This window comes from Vitis vinifera, chromosome 6, assembly GCF_030704535.1.
Source record: "Vitis vinifera cultivar Pinot Noir 40024 chromosome 6, ASM3070453v1".
In the NCBI taxonomy this organism is placed as follows: Eukaryota; Viridiplantae; Streptophyta; class Magnoliopsida; order Vitales; family Vitaceae; genus Vitis; species Vitis vinifera.
In genome coordinates, this window is record NC_081810.1 from 23,980,399 (window position 1) to 24,004,628 (window position 24,230).

Below are 24,230 nucleotides of genomic sequence, written 5' to 3' on the forward strand. Positions count from 1 at the left end.
TTTTTTGTTTGAAAAATGAGTTGTTGGTGCACAAACTTTTGAACCTTGGTCTACTACTAATGTCTCCAATGGCTCTAGTGGTTAACCACTTAAATTGGTGAAGAATCCTCAAGAACCTGTAACAAAGAGCGAACTAGAAGACAATCTGATTCTAAGTGAATGGTACAAGATCGAAAGAAACCATGAACATAAATGTTGATTAAGGGATTTAGAGAATTGGAAGAGAAGGCATCTCTTTCTCCTTTTGTTTTTTGGGAACCAACCCCTCCTATTAGGGGCCAAGTTCTACTTATATAGCTTTTTGTGGTTTGATTGGTTAGCCCCTTGATCAACCCTCTCATTGAAAAGGGGCTAGTCGATAAATAAAATTTAAAATGTTGTATGAAGTTCATTATTGGTTGATCAATCTTGTGTTAAGCAATGCTTAACAACTTACCTAGGATGTCATCTATTAGTGGGACATGTCATTGAGTTGCGTTTTAACTTTTTTGTATATGGTCATGAGTGGCAAGGCTTAAGGATAGTGGTACATTCATTTTGGTACTAGGTCATGAGTAGTTTAGCGTGTTGAAAGGGGGCTTGCCTGTGCTACTCGTACTCAAGTTGGGTGGGTTCATTGGAGACCTTTTATTAAGTCAGATGAAGAATCGATTGTCGGGTCACATCATTCCAACAACTATTGGGCATTTTGCATGCTTCGAATTAAGTCGAAGCTCCTTAGGTAAGCAAATTGCTTTGCATTTGGTATGGGCGTGTCTCTTTTTGTAGTAGTATATGTAAAATGCTTTCAATGGTTTCCATAATAAGGGGATATATATACTTCCCATTGGTACTTTCAGGTCGAACCTTTTTTCTAGTGCTTTTTGATCAATCCGTCTTGCTAGTCCTTTTTAGTCGATCCTTTAACCTTCAACTATGAACAAAGCTTCGATTCAAATAATCATTGAGTCTCTTAAGGTGGGTGTGTCCATCCAAACACTTGTAACTCTACGAGTAATATAACAAATTTTAAAATGATACAAAAATAAATTAATGATCAAGGGAATATGTACATCTTGAACTTTGAATTATTATATTATATAAAAAATAAATCACTTCATCATTTATCATATCTTAAATTTAATTCATTTTTTAATAGCCTCTCATATTATCAAATAATGTTTGGAATATTGCCTCTCCATCTTTCATTAGATGTATCATATATGACATTATTTTTTAGAAAAATGTTTCTCTTGCTGCAGTTGTTTTGGGCACCAGAGTTTGGATATAAGTGGATATCAAATCCTGAATTATATTACTAAGTGGGAGTCTAGGGTTTTTGTAGGAATTGGAGTTTGGAACTTCGAAGTTCAGCATGACCCGCTTGAGCTCCAAGCAGATATTGCAGGAGAATCAGACTGACGACCACAATGCAATCTCCGCTCTTTCACTCAATCACAAAGCTCTCTCCCATGTACCACGTCTTTTCGTTCTTCCTCATTTTTTGTTTTTATTGCTCTCCTCCTAAAACCCTACATTTTCTTCTCTTTTCTTACGTTTGGTTGCTTGGAAAACAGAGAGAAAGCCTTATTTATTCTATTATTTAGTTTAATAATTTTATTTTCTTAAAACTATTATTGGGCAGATTTCGTGCTTGGCTGACTTCAAGAACTTGGAGAGGCTCGATCTTAGCTTTAACAATCTTACATCGCTCCAGGTTCTTCTTCTTCATCTTCGACGATGACCATGGTTTTTCTCTTTCTTTGCTTGGAATGCATAAGTGGCTACATTGGAAATTAACTTGGATTAACAATCTTATTTCAGGACTTGAAGTTATGCGTCAATTTGAAGTGGCTATCAGTTTTACAAAACAAACTCCAAAGCTTGGAAGGAATTGAAGAGCTTTCTAAGCTTACTGTAAGTTGCAAGAAATTTCACAATTCTCTTCTTCGCTTCATTTGCTATTAAAGCTAAGAGAATGTAAGGGCTTCTTTGGCGGCAGAAATGAGGATTTTTCTTTATGTTTAACGAGGTAGGGAAACTAGGAAAGATGGAGGAGAAATCTATTGGGCTCAAATTTGTTTTTTATTTTCTTTTTCTTTTTTCCCCTTTCCTTTTTCCCCTCCCTTTTCTTTTCCATTGTTTCTAAGAAACAAAGAGTGCCTGAAATCATGAATCCATGAAACTTTAATGCTCTATTTGGATAACTAAAGTACTAGGCAAATGAAAAATAAATGTAGGAAGGATCAAAGTTTCTCTTGGTTGGTTATTGTGAGCAGTACAAAGGATTATCATAGATAATAAAAATTATTTAAAGATTTATATAATTTCAAATTCTTCATTCTTTTTATAGAAGAAAAAAGAGAACTAAATTTGGAGAAGTATGTATGAAAAGTTTATTGAGTTTGAACTTTTATTTTATTTATTTATTTGTTTTTTCTTTCCTCCCATTTTTCTGCATTTTTCTCTTTCACTCACATTTTCCTCAAACATTCCAAGATCCAAATGGAGCCTAAATGTTTGGTAATTATAGATGTAAGTTTTAATAATCATTTCTCTTTCCTAGTGTATCTTGAATTGTCATGTAATACTTATATGTAAAGTTAGCAGCCGTTGAGATGCAACCTTCTAAGTGAATGTTTTGGCTTATACCCTGGACTAATCAGTCTCTGGGAACCTGTTCTGCAGTTCATGTGGTTTACGGAACTGTATGCTTTGTCTCATTATATAAAAACCTGTCCCTTGGAGATTAATAAGACATTCACATCTGTTTCCATCTTTCTAATTTGCATAATATTTTGGTCAAATTTCAACTAAATTGGTGAGGGTTTATAAAATTTCGTAATGCTTGTCTTCCTGGTATAACTCATTCTTTAATTATGTGAATCTGGAGCCTTATCACTGAAAAAATATTCATAGACAAGTTATAAATAAAATTTGGAACATGAAATACATGTGATGCCCGATGTAGGTGTCATCTTTCACTGTTCATCAGCTGTAAAACTAAATGGGCAAGACAAGAGGTACCTACCAGCTTTGTTCTTTCTCATCTCTACCTTAAAGCATCTCCCATTGTCTCTTAGCTCTCCTTAAAACAATTTTTCCATTTGCAACAATGGCCCAATGATGCTTAACAGCAAAGCCAGGCTCCTGCTTGTCTTGATCCACCTTGAATGCCCTTTACCTCTTTCCTCTTATCTTTATTGCAATAGACTCCTATACATTGCTGGAGGTTAACTCAAAGGACTTTGAATCCACATAGACCAATTTTGATCCATCTCCCATTTTTTCCCACAATGCCAAGCAATTTTGAGGGTTGTCCATAGTCAGCTGTAAGTTGCTAAAATTCAGACACTGCAGTTTAGGTATATAATCCATCTCCCATTTTTCCCACTATACCAAGCAATTTTGAGGGTTGTCCATAGTCAGCTGTAAGTTGCTGAAATTCAGACACTGCAGTTTAGGTATATGAAAAATTATTTATCAATTTGCACATGTTTGATAAAATGTACAAGTATCATAAGTGAAATTGAATCCCAAGGGAGGGAATGAGGGACTTTAAAAATTTTGTGCTTCTTTTGCATTAGTTTCCAGAGGTTGGATTTCGCCTTCATGATTTGTGGAAATTAGGACATACTGGTTCTTTTCCTGCAATGTTACATATATCAAAGATGATGGATAATAGTACTATCCTACACTTGAAGCATGTATTTTTTTGGCCATTTGATGTGAGAAGTTATAGGTCAATTGATAGTGTTTTTATATGACGCTTTCTATTATTTTATTTTTTATTTCTTGTAAATAAATGCAATTGCATTCCTGAAAAAGCTATGTACAGAATGTAAACATAGAAAAAGAGAGAGAAAAGAAGTAAAAAAAGGAAAGAGCATAGCCAATCATGGACAAGTCAAATATCCTTAAAATTCCTTAAGCTAAGAGATAAGGTGTAAAGTCATATGCTGTCCAAAGTAAACCTGTGCTTGTCATTGGAGTGTTCCCCTCTTGCACCCCTTCTCTTCTTCCTAACACCCACTCCTATCATAATCATAATCAAGATAAACAAAAATCTCATGGTAAAAACAGAGTTCTGTCAATATGTGCTAGAGAACTCTTACTGCAATGGGTTATACAGAAGTTTATCACATTTCATTTTTAATAATCTCCTTATAATTTGAGTTAAAATGTGGGGTCACAAGTAATATTATTGATTAGATTAATTTTTCTTGTATGCAATTTTCAGTTGTTATGAATAACACCAGGTTGAATCAGATTATCCTCTTTACTTGTTGAGTACTGAAATCAAAAAATTAAATTGGGTTAGGTCAATAAGTCCTACCATGCTCTTTAGCAATTAGAACTTTCGTTATGTTAATTCTAACAGGTTCACATTTTGCCAATTTTGAAAACCAGGTGTTAAATGCGGGCAAAAATAAGCTTAGATCAATGGATGAGGTTAGGTCTCTTGTAAGTCTACGTGCATTAATCTTGAATGGTGAGCTTTTTTATTTAACCAACTGCTTTGCCCATTATTTTTAATTTTTAATATTTAAATTTGATTAGTTGGTATAAGTACAAGAAAGTTTACTTTTCTCACTCATGCTTTCCCCCCCTCTTGCAGACAATGAGATTGGTTCCATTTGCAGACTTGATAGAATGAAAGATTTGAACACCCTTGGTATGGTTTCCATTTGATGTACTGATGGCACACTTAACCCTAGGAATTTCTCTATACATGTGCTTTGAAAATTTGTAGTCCAGGATATCCACATTTATTTTAATTTTAGAGAAAATGGAGATATAACAGCAGAAGAGATCTCCTGAAGAACAAACACAAAAGGCAGTAAGAAAAGAATGGGGAGAACCACTTCCATTGGAATAAAATTAGGTAGACATCTCTAGAATTGAGTGCTAATAATTTATTGCTTGATAATTTGTGAACTAATAACTGTTTGTTTATTATGGAACTCTTTGCCTTCACATTGGCTCCTAGGGGCATCCAAGAGAGGGAGATCATTTTATGTGGTCCTGATTGGGGAGAGGTGTTGGTCACAGATCTGTAGTGGTCAGTGGGACAGATTCTAACTGTGGTGAGACCCACCATACCTGAAATAACTGATGGCCTTTCTTTCAATTGTTCCACTCAGTCTAGGAGGCGGTATTTTAAAATATTTCTCTCTAGTGGACTCCATTTTAACCTGAATGTTAAACATAGATGAGTGTTGATAGGATGTTCTCAAGAAGTGGTTGAAGCTAGAAGGTAGAGAAAGAAGAATATTGCAAGTAGGCATTATTCGAAGAAGTTTTTTGGAGACAAAAATCTAGAGAGATTTGGTTGAAGGAGGGTGACAAAAACACTAATTCTTTTTTTTTTTTTCACAAAATGGTTAATGGCATAGAAGAAGAAACTTTTTGGGCAAGACCAAAATTAATGAGGTATGGCTCAATGAGGAGAATGAGATAAGGGAAGGGGTGGCCTAGGCTTTTCATAATCCATTGTCTAATTTGAGGGTGTGGAAACCTAGCATCAAGGGTATGCCTTTCAAAGGCCTTAAACGGAGAGGATACTAAAGGATTAAAGGTGCCTTTCTCTAAGGAGGAGGTGTGTAGTGCCTTGTCCGATTCAAATGGGGATAAAGCTCTAGGCTAAATGGTTTCTCTACGGTCTTTCGACATTTCTATTAGGATTTTGTGAAAAATAAAACGTTGGGTCTTTTTAGGGAGTTCTATGACCAAGAAAGGTTTGTACGTCTGAATACCAAGGATCCGTTTGAAAATGGTTTTCAAAAAGTAGTTTTGAGAACAATTTTTCAAAAATAGTTCTTTTATGTTCTCTAGAACAAAAGTCTATTTGAGAATCTAAAATGTTTTTAGCATGTTTTCTATGTTTTCAGATATTATTAAAAATAACTTTTATATTTAATGCTTTGTTTTCAATTATTTTCCATATTTGTACAATTATTTTTTAAAACAATCCCCAAAAATCCAATTGAAAACAATTAAAATATGTTATTAGAAAACACCCTATTTTTAGAACAAGATTTTAGAAAACTATTTTTTGTCAAAAATTATCAAATGCGTTTTTGAGTTTGGAAAACAATTTTTTGTTTTTGAAAAGAGTTTCCAAAAATGGTCCAAGTTTTTTGTGTTAATTTCCAAGAAAGGGGGTGTTGAGGACTTGAAAGATTTCATGCCAATAAGTTTGGTGGGTGGGTTGTATAAGCTTCTAGCCTTTAGTGTAGGCTAATGGATTGAAGAAGGTGGTGGGAAAAGTGATTTCCAAGTTCTAGCATGCTTTTGTAGAGGGAAGGTGGATCCTTGATGTAGTGCTTGTAGCTAATGAGGGAATAGATTCTATGCTGAAAAGCAACTCTAGTGGTGTAATTTGTAAGCTTGATATCAAGGTGTATGATCACATTAATTAGGGCTTCCTACTACCTATTCTTAAAAAGTGATGTTTGGCCAGAAATGAATTAGATGGATTAATTAGTACATTTTTACAACAAATTTTTATGTGTTAGTTAATGTTACCCTCTTCGGCCTTTTTCAAAGTTCTAGAGGACTGAGACAATGGGACCATCCTTATCCTTATTTATTTTTGTTGGTGATAGAAACACTTGGCTGTCTTTTGGACAAGGCTAGGTAGCATGGTTTTCTATTAGGATTTAGGGCAAGGGGATGGATGTGTCTTTTCTGTTGTTTGCTAATTATACCCTTATTCTTTGCAAGGCTTCACAAACTTAGATGGTTTATTTAAGGTGGTTGCTATGTGACTTGATGCTATATCGGGTTTGAAAGTAAACCTCGAGAAAAGCAAATTAATCCCAATTGGGGGTTTGCCAGCATGGAGGTATTGGACTTGGAGCTAGGTTACAAGGTAGGAGACCTTCTATCTACTTACATGGGCTCCCATTAGGAGCTCCATTCAAAGCAAAGTTGGTGTGGGGTAGTGTGAAAGAGAGATTAATCCGAAGGTTATGGAAAAGACTGTATATTTCAAAAAAGGGAGACTTACTCTGATTTGAAGCAACTTATCCATTTTGTGTATTTACTTTATTTCCTTTTTCAACACTCCTCAAAATGTCACATCGAGGCTTGAAAAGATTCAAAGAGACTTCCTATGGGGATGTGATGCTTTGGAGAAAAAGCTGCTTTTAGTGAAATGATTGATCATCTGAAAAGATAAGATAAAAGAAGGATTGGGCATTAGAGGGTGGTCTTCACTTAATGGGGCACTCCTTGGAAAGTGGAATTGGAGATGCTTTTTAAGGGAGAAGCATTCTGGAAACAGGTCATTTAGGAGAAGTATGAAGAGGGAGAAGGCGGTTAGAGTTCTTGTAAAGTGAAAGGTGGGTATGGGGGTCAGGTTATGGAAAACTATCAGAAATGGATAAGACCTTTTCAAAAGCAAAGCATCCTTGAGGTGGGAAATGATAGGAGGGTGAAGTTTTGAAAAGATAAATGGCGTGTGAATAAACCCTTATCTGTGATCCCTTGGTCCTTGGGTGTGTTGCTTTTTGATGTTTTCAATATATTAATTTTGCTTACTTAGAAAATAAAAAATAAGTAATTAATTAAATAAAAAAACCTCTATTCTACCATGCTAAATGTCTGCTGATTTTTTCAACTACTGGGTCAGAAATTCCAAGATAATGAATTTTCTGCTAAAGATCATTTTTGTGTGTCAGACATTGTTTTAATAGATTTAATTTGAATCTTGATTTTGGGTTCTTGGATGTTTATCTGCAGTTCTTTCCAGAAATCCAGTCCATGAAATTGGTGAGTCTTTGGTCAAGTTGAAATCAATCACAAAGGTATGGAGTTGTTTGCTGATTGATCCCTTCAATAGGAAGTTTGTTTATAGAGACTTAACGTTCATAAGATCATCTTTCTTTCAGCTTTCTCTCTCTAAATGCCAAATTCAATCCATTGGCTCTTCACTTAAGTCCTGCATCGAATTGAAAGAGCTTCGACTTGCTCACAATGATATCAAGGTATTGTTTAAGTTGCTGCTTCATTTCTATGGCAACCGAGCTCCCTCAAATGTGCTCTGCCAGAGTTATTGATTTCATTGCTCCTTTAATAAATACTTAAGTGCTTTTATCTGGACTCTTTCTTGGTTTAATATTGTTAACTTAAATTGCTAATCTCCTTTTCCTTCTTTTTCCTTCTGAATCCATTAGACGCTCCCTGCTGAGTTGGCATATAATACAAAACTCCAGAATCTGGACTTGGGAAACAATTTAATCACTAGTTGGTCAGATCTGAAGGTAGCCATTGAAGGCAAACTTATTTCTAGCCCATTATTTCTTCATCTCATTGGAACATGTTTGACTTTGTATCTTGGCTACATGCTGAAATGGCAGGTGATACGTTCACTGGTTAACCTGAAAAACTTCAATTTACAAGGAAACCCCATTGCTGTGAAGGAGAAGTTAGCAAAGAAGGTGGTGGTTCTTACCATAATTTTCTTTTGTTAATCTCTTTCTTAAGCTGAGTCTTCTACCTTCTGGTCATTATTATTTATTTATTTAGTTTAACAATTTTACTGCAGACAAAAAGGCTGCTGCCGAACTTGCAGATATTCAATGCAAGACCTACAGATAAAATCACCAAGTATGAGAAGGGTGACAAAGTTGATGATTTCCCACTTAATGTTGCTACAGAGTTAGAAGTTAAAAAGAAAGATAAAAGAGATCATGGCAGGGCAGAAAAGAACAAGCATAATTCGATGACTGAAAGTGGACTTGCTCATCTTGTTAATGGTGATCTTGACGTGGAGAAAGAACTGAAGAAGAAAAAGCGGAAGGCAAATGATGAAGCAAAGAAAAAAGTTCCAATACTTAAGGAGGATCATACAATGGTTGAAAGGGAGTTAAATAAAAAGGCAAGGAAGGTGGAGCGAGGTGGACTTAGTGCAATTGATGATGGTGAAACTCCATTCATGGAACTTTTTGCTGCTGAAACTGCTGAAAACTCAAAATATAGTGTTGAAGACAGGACAGATAAAGCTTTCCAAGACAGCAATTCAGCTGGTGGCTCAGTTTCCTTAGGGGCTAAGAAAAAGAAAACTAAGAGGCGGGGCATCAGTCCTTCAATCCAGTTATTATCCCTGCCAGTTGAAGTTGGATTGGGTGGGCCATCAACATGGGATGATGAGTAATTGTAGCATTAAGAAGCCATGGAAATGCACTGGGCTTCTAGGTACTCATTTTCCATTAGAAACAATGAATGTTATTTTCAAACTTCTGCATATTCTCGGGTTAGGCTACACTCCTGTGAGATACCTTGGGTAAATTCCGTGTGCTTATGTCTATTGAGTTAATCAAATTTTTAAGAAACCAGTTATGATGAGTTTTGACATTGCACTGTTTTTGCGAAACGCTCATGCCCTCCAAGAATTTGGTGGAAATGAGTGGCTGCTGAAATTATTAACTCAATACTGTCATCCAGTGGCTCCTAAATCCAGCCTTCCCTACCAGTTTTGATGTATACCCATGATGAATTTGTTTCATCACTCAGCGCACATCTTTCTTTTCTTTTCTTTTCTTTCTTCTTCTTCCTCTTAATTTTTTTTTTTTGGTCAGAAGTGAGATGGAACTCATTTTGTCAGGTGACGATGCATAGTGCTGACTATTGAAATGATGTCTGATGTGCAGATTGCTTGAAATCTAAGACATGGGGATGCAAGTTGGATGGAGTTGATAGCCTTCCTCAATCATATAACCAATGTAATGAGTATGATTACCGCAAAAACTGTTGTATTTTTATGTTTCTGCTAACATTATATTAGTACAATCAGAGTTTTTACATTAATATAATGCTAGCATAACATGCATATTAGTACCTCCTGTGTCACAGAGGTCAGCCTTTGTAGTGTGACTCGAAGGAAATTACCAGGACACAATTTTCGCATGCACCAAAATCTTCTTGTTACAATTTTAATTCAGTTCATACATTCTCCATTATGTACTTAAAGGTATTAGGTACAGTAAGTCTCACTCCCTCTTAGAATTCATCCTGATCTTTTAGTCGTGGTCCCAAGCCCTGCAAGTTGCAAGATATACTTATTAGCCCTTATCTTAAATCCTTTATTTTTTCCAAAAACTATCGATTTGGAAGTCCTCTTCAGTTACAGGTACATGAACCTTGTGAGAAAGCAAATACGCCTTCACACAGCAAAATCAAACCGTGTTTGGTCAAATTAAAATTGAATGATATGTTATACAAATGAAATATCTTTGACTAAGTATGCGAAAAATGCTGTAGGACATAATGGTTGTCCCACTTCATTTTAAAAACAAACTATAAAAAATTATGCCCTGGTAGAGAATTTTGGATACTTATCTTTTGCTTGCTAATAATTTTTCTTCTGTCATTGTGTTGAATGATATATTGTTGTCTTATTTCCTGGAAAATGATTGATAAGAAAAGAGTTAAAAGCCCATTATTGGGGAGAGGCCACCACCATCCTCAGCTCCATTGCTCTTGTTGGCTTTTAGCACCATTTTCCACTTTTTTTTAGCATTGTTGAACCTCTTGAACTGTCCACATATTATCCTATAATTGTTAGAAAGCTACTAATCAAATCAGCCTTCTAGTCACACGTGTTTTAAATACGAGGCACAACAATTATACACACACACCCATAAACAACCGAATTTTGGCTATCGTGGCCTGCATCATTATCACAATAATGTAGTTCTGCCTAATAGATGTCTTTTTTTTTTTTTTTTTCTTGGTTTCAGTATTTAGCATTTGTCCTCCACCTTTTTCCACTACAATTTCCAATAGACCGTCCAACTACTTAGAAATGATGGGCGGCTGTTTATGGTCTTAGGGTTGGCTTTTGTCTTTTCAACTCTACTCGGTTCTTTGGATGTTGCATTTAAAGTCTAACGCTTCTGATTATGAACAATACAAACCATGTTTGCTTTGGATTTGAAAGTTCCTAATGAGAAGATAATAGAAGGCAAGGTTGTCTCAATGGTGGATAGTATTGCATTAAAGAGGGAATGACTCATGCCTGAATATTCATCATGGGATGCTGGGATAATGTGATCTTGATTCTATCCTTCATATCTCCATATGATGTCTCTATCCAACCTATATGTATAAGATTAAACTACTTAATCCATGGCTGTTGGGGTTATGTGTTTGTTCCCGAAATTTCACAAATTGGAAAGGACGATTCACCTTATTTATAAGCCAGGGCTTCAGGCCATGACTTGGTACCCCTTTTGCACTATGACCAATCTTATGGATCTTTGGATCATTGCACTTCTATCATGAATACTTTTAGGAAGAATCAATTAGCTTTTCAATGGACTCAAAAAATTGTTTTTATTAAAATTTTTTGATAATGAAAGCCCCTCCAAAACTTCAAGAATCACTCCTTATTGGAGTTGGGTTTGGGTGCCCAAGTGGGCTGACCGATCCAACCCAATAAATTTGAGAAAATGGGGGAGTAGTTCTCAGAGTTTTAAAACTACTCTTTCTCTGAGAACTCTCTCTCCCTGAAAAAACAAGAGAAAGAATGTATTTTCTCTTCTATCTGAAAACCAAAAAGAGAAGAAATATGTTTTCTTCTCTCCCTTGGAAACAAAAGAAAAAATATAATTCTTCTAAAGAAACAAATGTCATTTTTCTCTTGTAAGTTTTGTTTTTTTCTGTGAAAACAAAAGTTAAGACTTTTGTGCTGTGAGAAAAAAATTGTAGTTCAATTCATGACTTAAAGCAAAAAAATTGGTCAGTGAAACAACCAATATGGATCTTGGTTTCAAAAGGTAACCGGGAAACCTTATTTTTATCATTGGTATAAGAGCCTTATTAGGTTGTTTTCTGATTTTTTTTTATATATTTTTTATTTTTTATTTATTTTTTTGTGTTTCGAAGGAAAAAGAATATTTTTAAAAAATAATAATAAAATAAACAAGGAAGAAATTTTTGTTTCTGGTTGTGGTTCTAGAAAAATTGAAAAATAAATAAACAAAAAAAGGGATAAATATGATTATGGATATTATTCCAGATTAATAATAATAATAATAATGAAGGAAAAGAATAAGAGCCACTTGGAGAAAAAAAATAGGTACAAGGTGCACCCACTGCAGGAACATGCTGTTTTGGACGAAAATTGAAATGGACAATAAAAAAAAGGGAAAAGATGTCCAAAATTGAAATGGACAATAAAAAAGGGAAAAGACAAGAGCCATAATTTCTGGTTATGGTTCTGGAAAAACCTTTCTCTACGACAAATAAAGTGGAATATTTTTCTGGGATTCTTTTAAAAAGAAGTAATAATAATACATAAAAGTTAAATATGTTTTAATCTACTTATTAACATCAAAGTAGAATTATTCTTGTTGGTTAGAACCTCTCTTCATTCGTACTACAAGATTTTTGACTTGTGTCTAATATAAAATTTTGAATTGTAGTCAAATTATGTTGATTTGTTTGAATATAATTAGATTAAAAAAAGGGGACTTAAATATGAGTGTCTGTTACTCATTAATAAAAATAAAAAGGGAGGAGGGATTGCCCATGAAGAGGCTTGATCCCTGACTAAAAGGATAAGAGTCTTGTACTCTACCTAATACATGAAAAAGTTTACATGCATGTCTTTAATTCTTTTGTATATGTTACTGATACATGCTAGTTGTATAATATTTTTTTTTATGGTGTGAGAGGTTTTAGGCTAAAAAGAAATTTAAGTAATTTCTTACCTCAAATTAGAAATACTTGCATAGATTATTTATAATTCGTAATAATTAAAATTGTATATAGAAGCTGATTGGGAACATAGTGAACTTTTACTTCATTTGCAATTTAAGGTTATTATATATTAGAAGATGATTAGAGCAAGTAAAAGTATCAATATCCATAAAAGTACCGGTTAATAAGATTGTGTAATATCTCTAAGTAGTTGAATATGTTGACTACAACTAAGAACATCATAACAGAATTAAACAAGGATGAGAAATTGAATGACGATAACTACGAGGTTTGGCATCGCAAAGTTCAGTATATCCTTGTAAAGCAAGAGGCTCTTGAAACATTGAATCATGTCATGTAAGAACCTAAATAAGGAAACTTTGTTCAACATAGAAGAAATTAAGAGGCTTATATGGTCTGGAAGAAAAATAGGTTTTTTAGCTCACATTACATTGTTAAACTGTATGCAAGATGATCCCTTGATTGAGTATAAGGTTTACCAAACTGCTCATGAAATATGACAAGCTCTAAAGGAAAAGTATGGTGGACTTTCATCTATAAAGTTGAGAGAACTTGTAATGAAATTTGGAAATTACAATATGCAACCAAACCATATAATGACCAACATCTTAGCGAGATGAAAAAAAATGATAAGAGAGCTTAAGACATCCAGGCATGTCTTCACTGATGAGCAACAAGTTAAGGAGATCATCAAATCTCTACCTAAGAGTTGGAAGTTGAGCGATTTATGGTTTCTAGGCCTAATGAATCATATAGCTGAATCCAATTCTAGCAAAACTTCTTAATTTAAGTGTAAAAAAAAAAAAAAAAAATTCTTTAAGAAGAACAAGAGATTTGATGATGCTTCAAAGAAATGAAAGATTGAGATACATAAGAAGTTTAAGTGTGTTAAGAAGGATAAGAGCAAGTTCAAATGCTATAACTGTTGCAACTAAGGTCACTTGACTCGTGAGTGCACTGAGTCAAACTAAACTTAGTTCCCATTAACCATATAGCTAGAGACCATGGAGCATATGTAAAGTTTCGACAAATTAGTTTCGATACAAGATGAATTTATGTGGGAGACAACTTTAAAGTTGAGGTTAAGAGTATTTGAACGTGTAAATTAGAATTGTGCAAATGATGTACCCTATTTCTACATGATGCTTTTTATGCTTTGGATATTCGATAAAACTTAGTCTTCGTGTTCATCCTTCTTGGTTTAGGTTTCAATTTAAATTTTCATGATTCAGTAATGGAGTTATATTATGGATCAACATAATTTGGTTTTGGATTTATTTTGAATGGTTTTATGATTCTCGACATTAATAACTATGTGTTGTCTAATACTAATGATAGTTCTTATACATTAATGACTACTTCTAGAAATGCATGTGATAATGTGATCATATGGCATGCTAGCCTTGGGCATATTGGACAAAAAAGAATGAATAAACTAATTAGAGAAAATCTTCTTAGTCAATTAACTAAAATTGATATGCCAACTTGTGCATATTGTCTAGCTAATAAAACTATAAGAAAACCATTCAGAAAGGGAACTAAAACCGAAACACCATTGCAATTGATTTGTTTTGACATCTGTGATCCTATGAGTATTAGAGCAAGGTATGGGGCCTTGTACTTCATTACATTTATGGATGACTTTACTTGTTACGATCATGTTTATCTGATTTTTCATATGTTAGAAACATTAGATTTTTTTAGACGTTACATTAATTTAGTTGAGAACCAGTTGGACAAAAAGATTAAAACATAAAGAATAGACCAGAGTAAAGAATATCTATCAAAATAATTTAAAGATTTATGTGATGAAAAGGGTATTGGTACATAATAGATTATTCCAAGGACTCCACAACAAAACGGTGTTGTTGAGAAGAGGAATAAAATGTTATTAGATATGGTTAGGTCAATGATGGCTCAAGCAAATCCTCTCATTTCATGTTGGGAAGACGCATTGTTGACTACTTCTTATGTACTTAACCAAATACCCTCAAAGTTTGTTCTATCTACTTCATATGAGTTATAGAATAATCGAAAGCCTAATCCTAGCAATTTACGACATTGGGGTTTAGTGACTTATGTTTACAATCCTTCTCATAAATATGGAAAATTGAGTCCCAAAGGAAGGAAATGTGTCTTTATAAGATACAATGAACACTTCAAATTGTTTATTTATTTGAAATGTCCTTGCTATATAAATATATATAAAGTATATTTTTCTAAATAACTTGTAATTTTTATTATATATATATTTATTATTATTATTCCAAATAAAGTTGAATTGAAATAATATTGTAAAAATATATCATTTTCCAACAAAATAAATAAAAATATTTTTTATTTTGCAAACAAAACCAAATTGATTTTTTTTAATTAATTTTTTTAAAATAAATTTTTTAAATAACAATGAGTGTAAATAACCAATGTTTTTAGAACCGAACCGGTTCACGGTTTACTGGTCGGATCGACGGTCGAACCGTAGTCGAACCGGTGACGTCATTAATATATATATTTATAATTATTAAATTTTTTAAAAAATTGATAAATAAAAATAATAATTCTATCTAAATTTTGATAGTATCTATAATGTTTGTTGATTTTTTTCATAGTTTTTTTTATTTATAGTTTCCAATCAACCCAATATTTTCAATAATTTCAATAAATTAAAATGTCTAATAAATAAAACAAAAAAATATTAAACATATCACAACAATTATAATCAATAAAAAATTAAAAAGTTAAATATAAAATTTTAAAAAACTAAAATGGGAGGGTTCTTTGCAGGGGAGAGAGAGAGAGGGGGAACTTTCTAGGGGTGGGGGGAACTTCCAATGGGAGGGTTCTTTACCCTCGCAGGGGAGGGAGGAGTTTTCCAGTTCGCTGCCGGGGATGGGGTAACAAGATTTGCACTAGGTGTTGTCGAGGTTGGGAGGACTTTTCAGTGCGCGGTGGGGTTCCCAACGCCGGGGGTGTTGTTGATGGGATGATGCTCCAGGCGACAATGCGGCTGGATGACGCTCTAGGTGACATGGAGGTACCAATCGCATGGGGAAGGAAAATGAACTGTTGGGTTCAGAGGGAACCGACTGGTTTGTCCGATTTGCCAATCGAATCGTCAGTTCAAACGATCCAATTCCGATTGGATTGCTTCCCTTTCCAATTGGCTAGATCAGCCCGGAACTGTGACCGGCCGGTCCGGCCCGGTTTTTAAAACCATGCAAATAAATTTCTTGAAAATTAAATATGAATAAAATCAAATTACTTATTAAAAATATTTTGAAACTTTTTTTTTTTTTTGTAAATAACAAAATTAAAATCATTGATTCAATTGAAATTTATTGGAAAACTAATTTTTGAAATATTTTTTTTAATCAGTTTAATAAATCATAATTCTTTTTATCATTTATCTTGTACATCCTTGTAATGTTCTTTTATTATTATTTTTCGGTATATTGATTTGTATCCTTAATTTGGTATTTGTGATTAATTAATTAATTGTTATTATTCCCTTAATTCGTTTAGTAGAAATCGTAAGTATAAATAGGTGCTATGGTTTACCACCGTAACTTCTCGTTTGGTAACTTGACATTGAATTTGAACTTGATTTTTGTAGTTTCCAAATAAGAAGTCATATAGTTTTCTTTCTTTTTGTATTTTACTTTTAAAAAATAAACTATAAAGAAGTGGTAACTCCAAGTGGAACGCAAGTGAAAAATGTAGGTCCACACCCCATTTTTTTTCTCTTAAAAATAAATCCCATACTTTTTTTTCTTTTTCAAAAAAATAAATTGAAGCCTTGTTTTTCTCATAATAAACTAGAAACTTTTTTTTTCTTTTTTTTTAAAAATAAAATTATAAAATCCTTTTTAAAGAAAAAATAAATGATGAAGTTAAAAATCATTTTTCTATTAATAAAAGTGTGAAATCAGCTTTTAAGTTAACTTGAATTTTTTTTTTTAAAATATATTCGAAACCATTTTTTTTAAATAATAAATTTGAAGTCCTTTTTTTTATAGACATGTATAAAATAGAAATTACTTTTTTAAAAAAATGAATTGAAGGTTTTTGTAACAAAATTGGAGGACTTTTTTTTCCCTTTATCTGAATGAAGATAAAATCAAATTTTTAATAAATATTTCCTAATAAAATCAAATATTTTTTTTAAATATAAGAAAAGAATTTTCATATTAAGTAAAAATTATAAACTTTTTTTTCTAATAATAAAAGGATTGATACTTTTTGCAAATATATATATATATATATATATATATTTCTGTTATAAAAATTAGGCTAATCCAACCTATGGTAATCACCCTAGAGAGGGAGAGAGAGGGGGGGGGGGTGAATAGGGTGATGGTCTTTTTTTGTAAATTTAAACTATGTGAATGTAAGAGACAATTATATGCAAGTATATAATAAACAATATAAAGACAATTACATATAAATTAAAAGAGTAGGGAAGAGAGAATGCAAACACAAGATTTTATAGTGGTTTAGTGCAATCCGGCCTAGATCCACTCTCCTCTAGCTTCAATCCCAAGCTTGAGGTTCCACTAATTCAAGGCTTTCAAACCAAGCCTTCAAGCAATACAACTGGATTATAGTTCCAATCCACCCTCTTGGACTTTTGGCTCCAAGCACCCTTTACAATTTTCAAGAGGTACTCCACTCTTGAACACACTCTCAAGCGATACTCCACACTTGAGAATCTCAAAGATATACAAATAATTGATCTCACAAAATCCTAGTATAAACGCTTTAAGCTCAAATGATACAAGAAAACTAGGATTGAATGGTGCACTAAAGATATGCAAGTTTTAGAATAATGGTGTACTAAAAAATACTCTTCCAAAGCTCAAATATCTTCAAGAAAGATTTGGGAAGGTTAAACTTATGAACAATAAAGATTGGAGCCTTTTTATAGAAGAAAACGACCAAACTAGCCGTTGGGGGTTTGACCGGTCGAGGTGGGGGTCGGCTGGTTGACTAGCCGTTAGAGTATTAAATGCTTTGGTAGGTTACCATTGCCTCGACCGAACCTCGATCGGGAATGAGGGAACCTCAACCGGGAAGGGAAGACTACTGGATGAGAGAGGGTGTTTTTAGCACTCCTCGACTGGACCTCGACCGGACAAGGGGAACCAATCGATCGGTACCCTGGCCGGTTGAGCCGATTGACCTAATACCTCGACCGGTTCAACGTTTTTGGCCCCGACAATTAACTTTTTCAACTTAAAACATTTTTAAACAAGTTTGAAAAACATTTGACACAAGGTTTTAGTTGAAAACATGAAATCATCCAATTTTAAAATATTTAAAACAAAATAACTCTTGGATGATTTTGGTGCATAAATAAAAAATGTAATGCATAAAGAAAAATTAGTGTACCGACAACCTTACAAAGAGATCTTATGAAGCTTGGGTCTTGAAAAACACTTCTCTTTGAGGTTTTCTTCTTCTTCATGATTTCTCTTTGACTTGATTTGTCTTTGTTATTGTCACTTTGGAAATCGTTTAGCCTAAACACACTTAAAATGTAATCATTAGTTCTAAACCTTGTTTGTTATCATCAAAATCGAGATTAACCAAACTTTGATTTCACAATATATATATATATTCCATTTTTTTAAATAAAAATAACAGATTTTTTTTTAAAAATAAAATAAAGACCAAAACTTTCTTTAGGATTTTTTTAATAAAATAAAATAAAATAAAATCATATTTCCTGTTAAAAAAATTATTTTTATATAATAAAATAAAATAGAAGTCACTTTGTGTAAATAAATTGATAAAATCTTTGTTTTCAATAAATATTTTTTTTTTCTCACAAATCAAGTTCAAAATATTTTCTTTTTTATTATTTATTTATTTTAAAATAAATATGTGAAAATCTTTACCTAATAAGAGTAAAAGAACTAAGAGATTAGGTAAAATTATTTTTAGATAAGCATGAATCCTTTTCAAAAGATACATAAATTCTTTTATTAAAGTTGTAAATACAAGTCCCTTTCAATAAAATTAAGAAAAAAAAATTCTCTTTTAGATAATGTAAAAATTCTCATTTTAAAATCAAAGTCATAAAAATTCCGTTTATTTAATAAAATAAATAAATAATAAAAATCAAATTGGAATATTTTTTTTTAAATTATGATTTTTTAAATTTTTTCTAAATCAAACAATAAAGTTTGGTAAATAAAAAGGAATTTAAGTATTCTTTTTGTTAAATAAAAATGAATTGAAGTATTTTTTGTATCTTTTGTAAAAAGTCATTTCTCTTATTAAAAATCTTTCTACCTAGTAAAATTGAAATTTAATACTGTTGTAAATAATTGTGAGAATCTTGTTTCCTATAAAAATAATAAAAATTAATTTGCTTGTAAATAAAATTGAATTGAAACATATTTTGTAGATAAATTTAGAAAAATATCATTTTTTTTCTCTCTAAATAATATGTAAAAGTCACTTTTCTCAAGTAGAAGTACTTTTGTAAATAAAATTGTAAAAATTTATTTCTTTTTTAAAAGTAAATAAAAATAATTTTTATTTTGAAATTAAAATTCTTTAATAAATTCAATGGATAATAATAAGTGTAAATCACTTTCTTGAAAATAAAATCGTTAATTTGAAATTGTTTTTAATAAATTTCTTTTAGAATTTTTTGAAAAAGTAATTTTTGAAATATCCATTTTAAAGTTTAATAATTCAGCTTATGTAGTTCTCTTGTCATTCTTTTTTGACTCTTGAGTTAGTATTTTGTTCCAACCCAACCAAGAATCACATGAGGCTCATAGAGTGAAAGCAACCATACCTCACATCCCAAAATCAACCTTATTTAATCATCTTCAATTGACTATCATGTTATTCTTTTAAAATATATTTGGATAATTTGATAAGATTTGATTCTTTAGAAAATTTTGTGAATGATTTATTCAATCTTTTTAGGCTATGTTTGGTTCTTGAAAAGTACAAAGAAAAGAAAAAAAAAATATTAAAGAAAATGATTTTCTTATATTTGATTTCACCATAAATTTTTTTAAAGAAAATGTGGATCCACGTTTTTCATGTGCGTTCCTATTCGATAGCGAGATTTGCTTTTTATTTATTTGATGAAAAATATGATTTTTAGAAAAGGACTTCGAGTCGCCACTTATTTTAATTTTTTTAAAGGGAAAACAAAATAAGAAAGAAAACCCTGTGTGCTTCCTTATTTGGAAAAGACATATCTGCAAAAACAGAATCTAGATTCGGGGGTCAGGTTACCTATTGGGAAGGTACGGTGATGATTCGTAGCATGCCTCTAATCAAGTATACATATGACCTCTACTAAAAGAATTAAGAGAATTGTGACAATTAATTAATTAATTATAGATACAAAGAAAAATAATCATGTAAATGAGTATGTACAAGTCATAGTGAAAATCAATATATACAAAAATAATGATGAAATCTAATTACAAGAATATACAAAATAAATAACAAGAGAATTATGCAAAATAATTTATTGAACTAAATAAAAAACAGATATTAAAAAAAAAGTTTTCAAGAAATTTTAAAGGATTTTATTAAAAATGATTTTGAATTAATGATTTCAATTTATTTATTGAAAAAAAAGAGTCAATTTATTTTCTCAATTTCATTTGTATTCAATTTTCAAAAAAGTTATTTACACTTATTGTATCAAAAGAATTTATTACAAAATTTCAATTTAGGTGCAAAAATTATTTTTACTTGCTTTTACTATAAAAGAATTAATTTGTATAATTTTATTTACAAAAGTATTTAAATTTGTTTTTATTTAAGAAAAGTGACTTATACAAATTATTAAAAAAAAAACTTTATTTGCAAAAGATTTTTTAATTAAAAATTAATTTTTGGGACAACTTTATTTACAAAACAACTTTTGGACAATTTTTATTAAACAAATAAATTTTTGGAAAATTATTATTAAAAACAAAATTTCAAATTTTATTAAAAACAATTTTCTTTTTGGATTTTTCTAAAAGCATTTTTCTGAATTTTTATTAATAAAAAACTTTCTTTTATTAAGAAGAATATTTTTAAATTATTATTTTATTAAAACATGTTGTTAGAACAAGGGTTTTTCTAATCATGTTTTGATAATAACAAACCATAGTTAAGTTACTAATTGGTTTGAATTATAAAGATTTTCAGGTATTAGTTTGGAAATTCATCAAAGGACCTAATGGATGCAAGATCAAGACTTTTGAAAGACTTTTAATCATAGGAAACATATGGAAGATGAATGCATGGATGCACTTAGGATTTACATATCATTTCATGCATCTTTGAAAAACTCAGTTTATGTCTTAAAGTTACATTTTCGTCAAAATCCGAGACCTATCAAATGAACTTTAGGCAAAACATTTTAAAGTTGGCATATATTTTTGCCTAAAGATCATGTCTAAGTGTTAGAAAAAAAAAACCATAAAAAGATAGGTTTTCGGGCCAAAAATGGTGAACCGATCAAGGCACTAACAAATCGACTCTACCGGCTAGGGTACCGATTGACCGATTACCCTTTCTTGATCGAGGTTTGGTCGGGAGGTGCAAAAAACACACTCTCTCTTCTAGTAGCCTTTTTTTCTCAGTCGATGTATTTTCCTTCTCGATCGAGGTTCGATCGAGGTCCGGTTGAGGGTAATAGTCACCTACCAAACATTAAATGCTCCAATGACTAGTGAACCGATCGGCCCCCAGCTCGATCGGTTAAGACTGTTTTTTTGTTTTTTGGCTTCCAAGGTTAGAATAACATTTGAGCTGTATTTGAGCCATTGTTGAGCTAGGTTGAGATATTCATATTTGCTAATTGAGTGTTAAAGTTTTCAAGAAAGTAGATACTTGAAGAGATTGTGTAAGAGCCCATTGGAGCCGGAATCCAAGTGTAAAAAGTGATTAGAAGCTTGGTTGAAACTTCAGATATAAGTGGAACCTTCACTCAATTAGGAGCTTAAGGAGAGTGGATGTAGGCAAGGAAGTGTCGAACTACTATAAATCTGAGTTTGCTTTCTATATCCTTATATCTTTATATTTATGCTCCTTGTGCTTAATTTTATTGTGTTTAAAAAGATTTTTTTTTTTAAAAAAAAAACTCCAATTCACCCCTCTCCCCCCTCTTGGATGTTTTTATCCTTTTAGATTAATCCTTTATTTTCTCAATTATCAACTATTCTAGCCCAAATTAACAAATTCTAAATTAATTCACTAACAATAAATTAACCCAAATTTCATATTAATTCAATAATTCAAATTTCACAAACAACAATTAGTATTAAAATCAAATCAATAAAAATAAATGGAAAATGAGTGTGATGAGAAAGTGAGGGAATGAGAGAAAAGAGAAAGGAGTCACTGATCGATAGTGGTTTGTCGGTGGTGATTGACAGGTGGTCCTGCCGGTGGCAGTGACGGTTGATGATTTTTTTGAAAAATGAAAAAAAGAAAAGAAAAGAAAGATAATGAGAAAGTTGGAGGAAAAAAATGGGAGAAGAGTGGGGAGAGAAAATGAAGGATCGTGTGTGTGGGAGTGGTGTGTACTGCTGGAAGTGAGTGGATGAAGAATGGAAGAATAAGAAGAAAAAAAAATGGGGGGTTGTGTGGGTGTTCCCGTGAGTGGCCGTGTAGGGTTCCTGTGGCTATGGGGAGTGGTGGAGGAAAAATCTAGAAAAAAAATTGGGGAAGTTAGGGCAAAAGTAAAAAAAAGAAAAAAAAGAAAAAAAAGAAGGGGGTAGGTCTTGGATGTGGGGGGGCATGGACAGAGATATGGGGGGTAGGTGGAGAAGAGAGGAGAGAAAATGGAGAGATGAGAGAGAGAAAAAAATAATATAATAATAATAATAATAATAATAAAACAATTTATAAAATAATAAAAACTAAGAATTAAAGATGAGTGAACAAAAAATATCATGTGTAATCAGGATTTAAAATCTAAGGATAAAAATTGAGTTCAAAATTAATGTAAAAATAAAATTGAGACAAATTTTAGGGTTTACAAAAATTAAATATAATTAAAATTAGTTAAAATTTATACGTTTTAAAATTATTTAATCTTTATACAATGAAGGAAAATAAGTGAAATGAAATTGAAGAAATTTTCCTTTATTTTTTATCTCCTTTAATTTTTTTTTCTTTATTTTTTTTTCCTCACATTTTCTCTCAAATTTTCCAAAACCAAACATAACCTTAAAAAATACCTTTTCATTTTTCTTTTAATTTTGCTTGTCTGATATGAATGGACCCTCATATTAGTTGTTCCATAATAATATTAGACTAACTACTTATTCCCATGTGAGGGTGTACTGACTTGATTGTTACCTTTGACATTTGAACTTAATGACATTGAAATCTTGTGGGAAGTTTCATAATCTATGTCACATGCTATCCCCTCTCTATATTTTGTTCTATTTGTGCTTCACCTTTCTCCTTAGCACCTATACTTATTTTTTACTTTAGTGAATAAAATGTTGTGTACTCTTCCTATGCTTGACTCTTCCCTCTCATGAGCGTAGGATGTTGGCTTTGAGAGCTAGTACATGAGTGGGTAGAAAATAAATGCTACTCCAAAGGGCCATGATCACATCATGCCATCAAATATCTATCCTATTCCTACCTAATAATCCTTGTTCTCTAATTAAACTGTGGACGGGATTTGGGCCTTTTGTGAAGACGAGGTGGGTCTGAGCTAATGATGATGTATTTGCCTACTCGGTGAAAGATACCTTCCCAAACATCATAGATGGCAGGGAGTGTGAAAGCAAACACAGCCTTCGCACACCAAAATAAAAAGCTAAACTGACGAACATGTTGGTTTTGATGTGTTGGTGTGATATGTGGGATCCATTGTATTTTAAAATCAATTCCATGAACTATTGTCTTATTTGTTTCAAAATAATTATTTTTTGTCCTCTTCTCATCTGATCTGGCAGCACCCTGTTTGTTGTTGTTCTTTTAAGTGTCCTTCTGTTCTTCACGACAGAGGAAAATTCTTTTCCAATGATTGATTCCTAAATTTCTTTTTATTTGGATATATATATTTATTTATTTTAAAAACAAAAATACTTATACAAATATAAAAAGTACATATTTTATGTATTTGAAAATATTTATTAAATTTTATTTTATTTCTTTAAATTTTTTTTAAATTTTAAAAAGAGAGATCTAGAAACAAATTTATTTGGGAATTTGAAATATTTTTAATATTTTAAAATATGTTTTAAAAATAATTTTTATATATAATGTTTTATTTTTAATTATTTTATATGTTTATATAATTATTTTTTAAAATAGTCTTTTAAAAATAATTAAAAAATATTACATGAAAACAAAAATAAAAAATGATTTTTTTTATATCAAAAATGTGTTTTTCTATTTTTTTTCCTAAAAAAAAATTAAGTCAAATATATCCCAAAAATTTTAATTTTTATAAAAGAGTTTTTATGTTTTACATAAAAAAAAATGATGCTAAAAAATAAAAAATAAAAAATGTATTTGAACAAATTTATGCT

General features: G+C 31.6%; 1 protein-coding gene across 2 annotated transcripts; it reads left to right on the plus strand.

Annotated features, from left to right (window-relative positions):
* Positions 1-1,144: 1,144 nt before the first annotated feature.
* Positions 1,145-9,822, plus strand: LOC100267254 (uncharacterized). Of its 2 annotated transcripts, none has more exons than XM_002273040.5 (11): positions 1,145-1,453; positions 1,625-1,696; positions 1,804-1,896; positions 4,390-4,471; positions 4,598-4,654; positions 7,726-7,790; positions 7,875-7,970; positions 8,160-8,246; positions 8,343-8,423; positions 8,531-9,180; positions 9,636-9,822. In XM_002273040.5, exons 1-10 carry the CDS (start codon positions 1,355-1,357, stop codon positions 9,137-9,139), a joined length of 1,341 nt encoding a protein of 446 aa, XP_002273076.2. In that variant the 5' UTR covers positions 1,145-1,354; the 3' UTR covers positions 9,140-9,180; positions 9,636-9,822. The 2 variants fall into 2 exon arrangements, 1 of the variants encoding a protein (XP_002273076.2); XR_786106.3 differs by having other exon boundaries at positions 1,169-1,453; positions 8,531-9,268.
* The last annotated feature ends 14,408 nt before the right edge of the window (positions 9,823-24,230 follow it).

Excerpts from the sequence above, each read along its gene's own strand:
- LOC100267254 (XM_002273040.5), top strand. The coding sequence starts at position 1,355 with ATGACCCGCTTGAGCTCCAAGCAGATATTGCAGGAGAATCAGACTGAC. Across the intron at positions 1,454-1,624 it reads ATCACAAAGCTCTCTCCCAT|ATTTCGTGCTTGGCTGACTT; the intron begins GTACCACGTCTT and ends ATTATTGGGCAG. Across the intron at positions 1,697-1,803 it reads ACAATCTTACATCGCTCCAG|GACTTGAAGTTATGCGTCAA; the intron begins GTTCTTCTTCTT and ends ATCTTATTTCAG.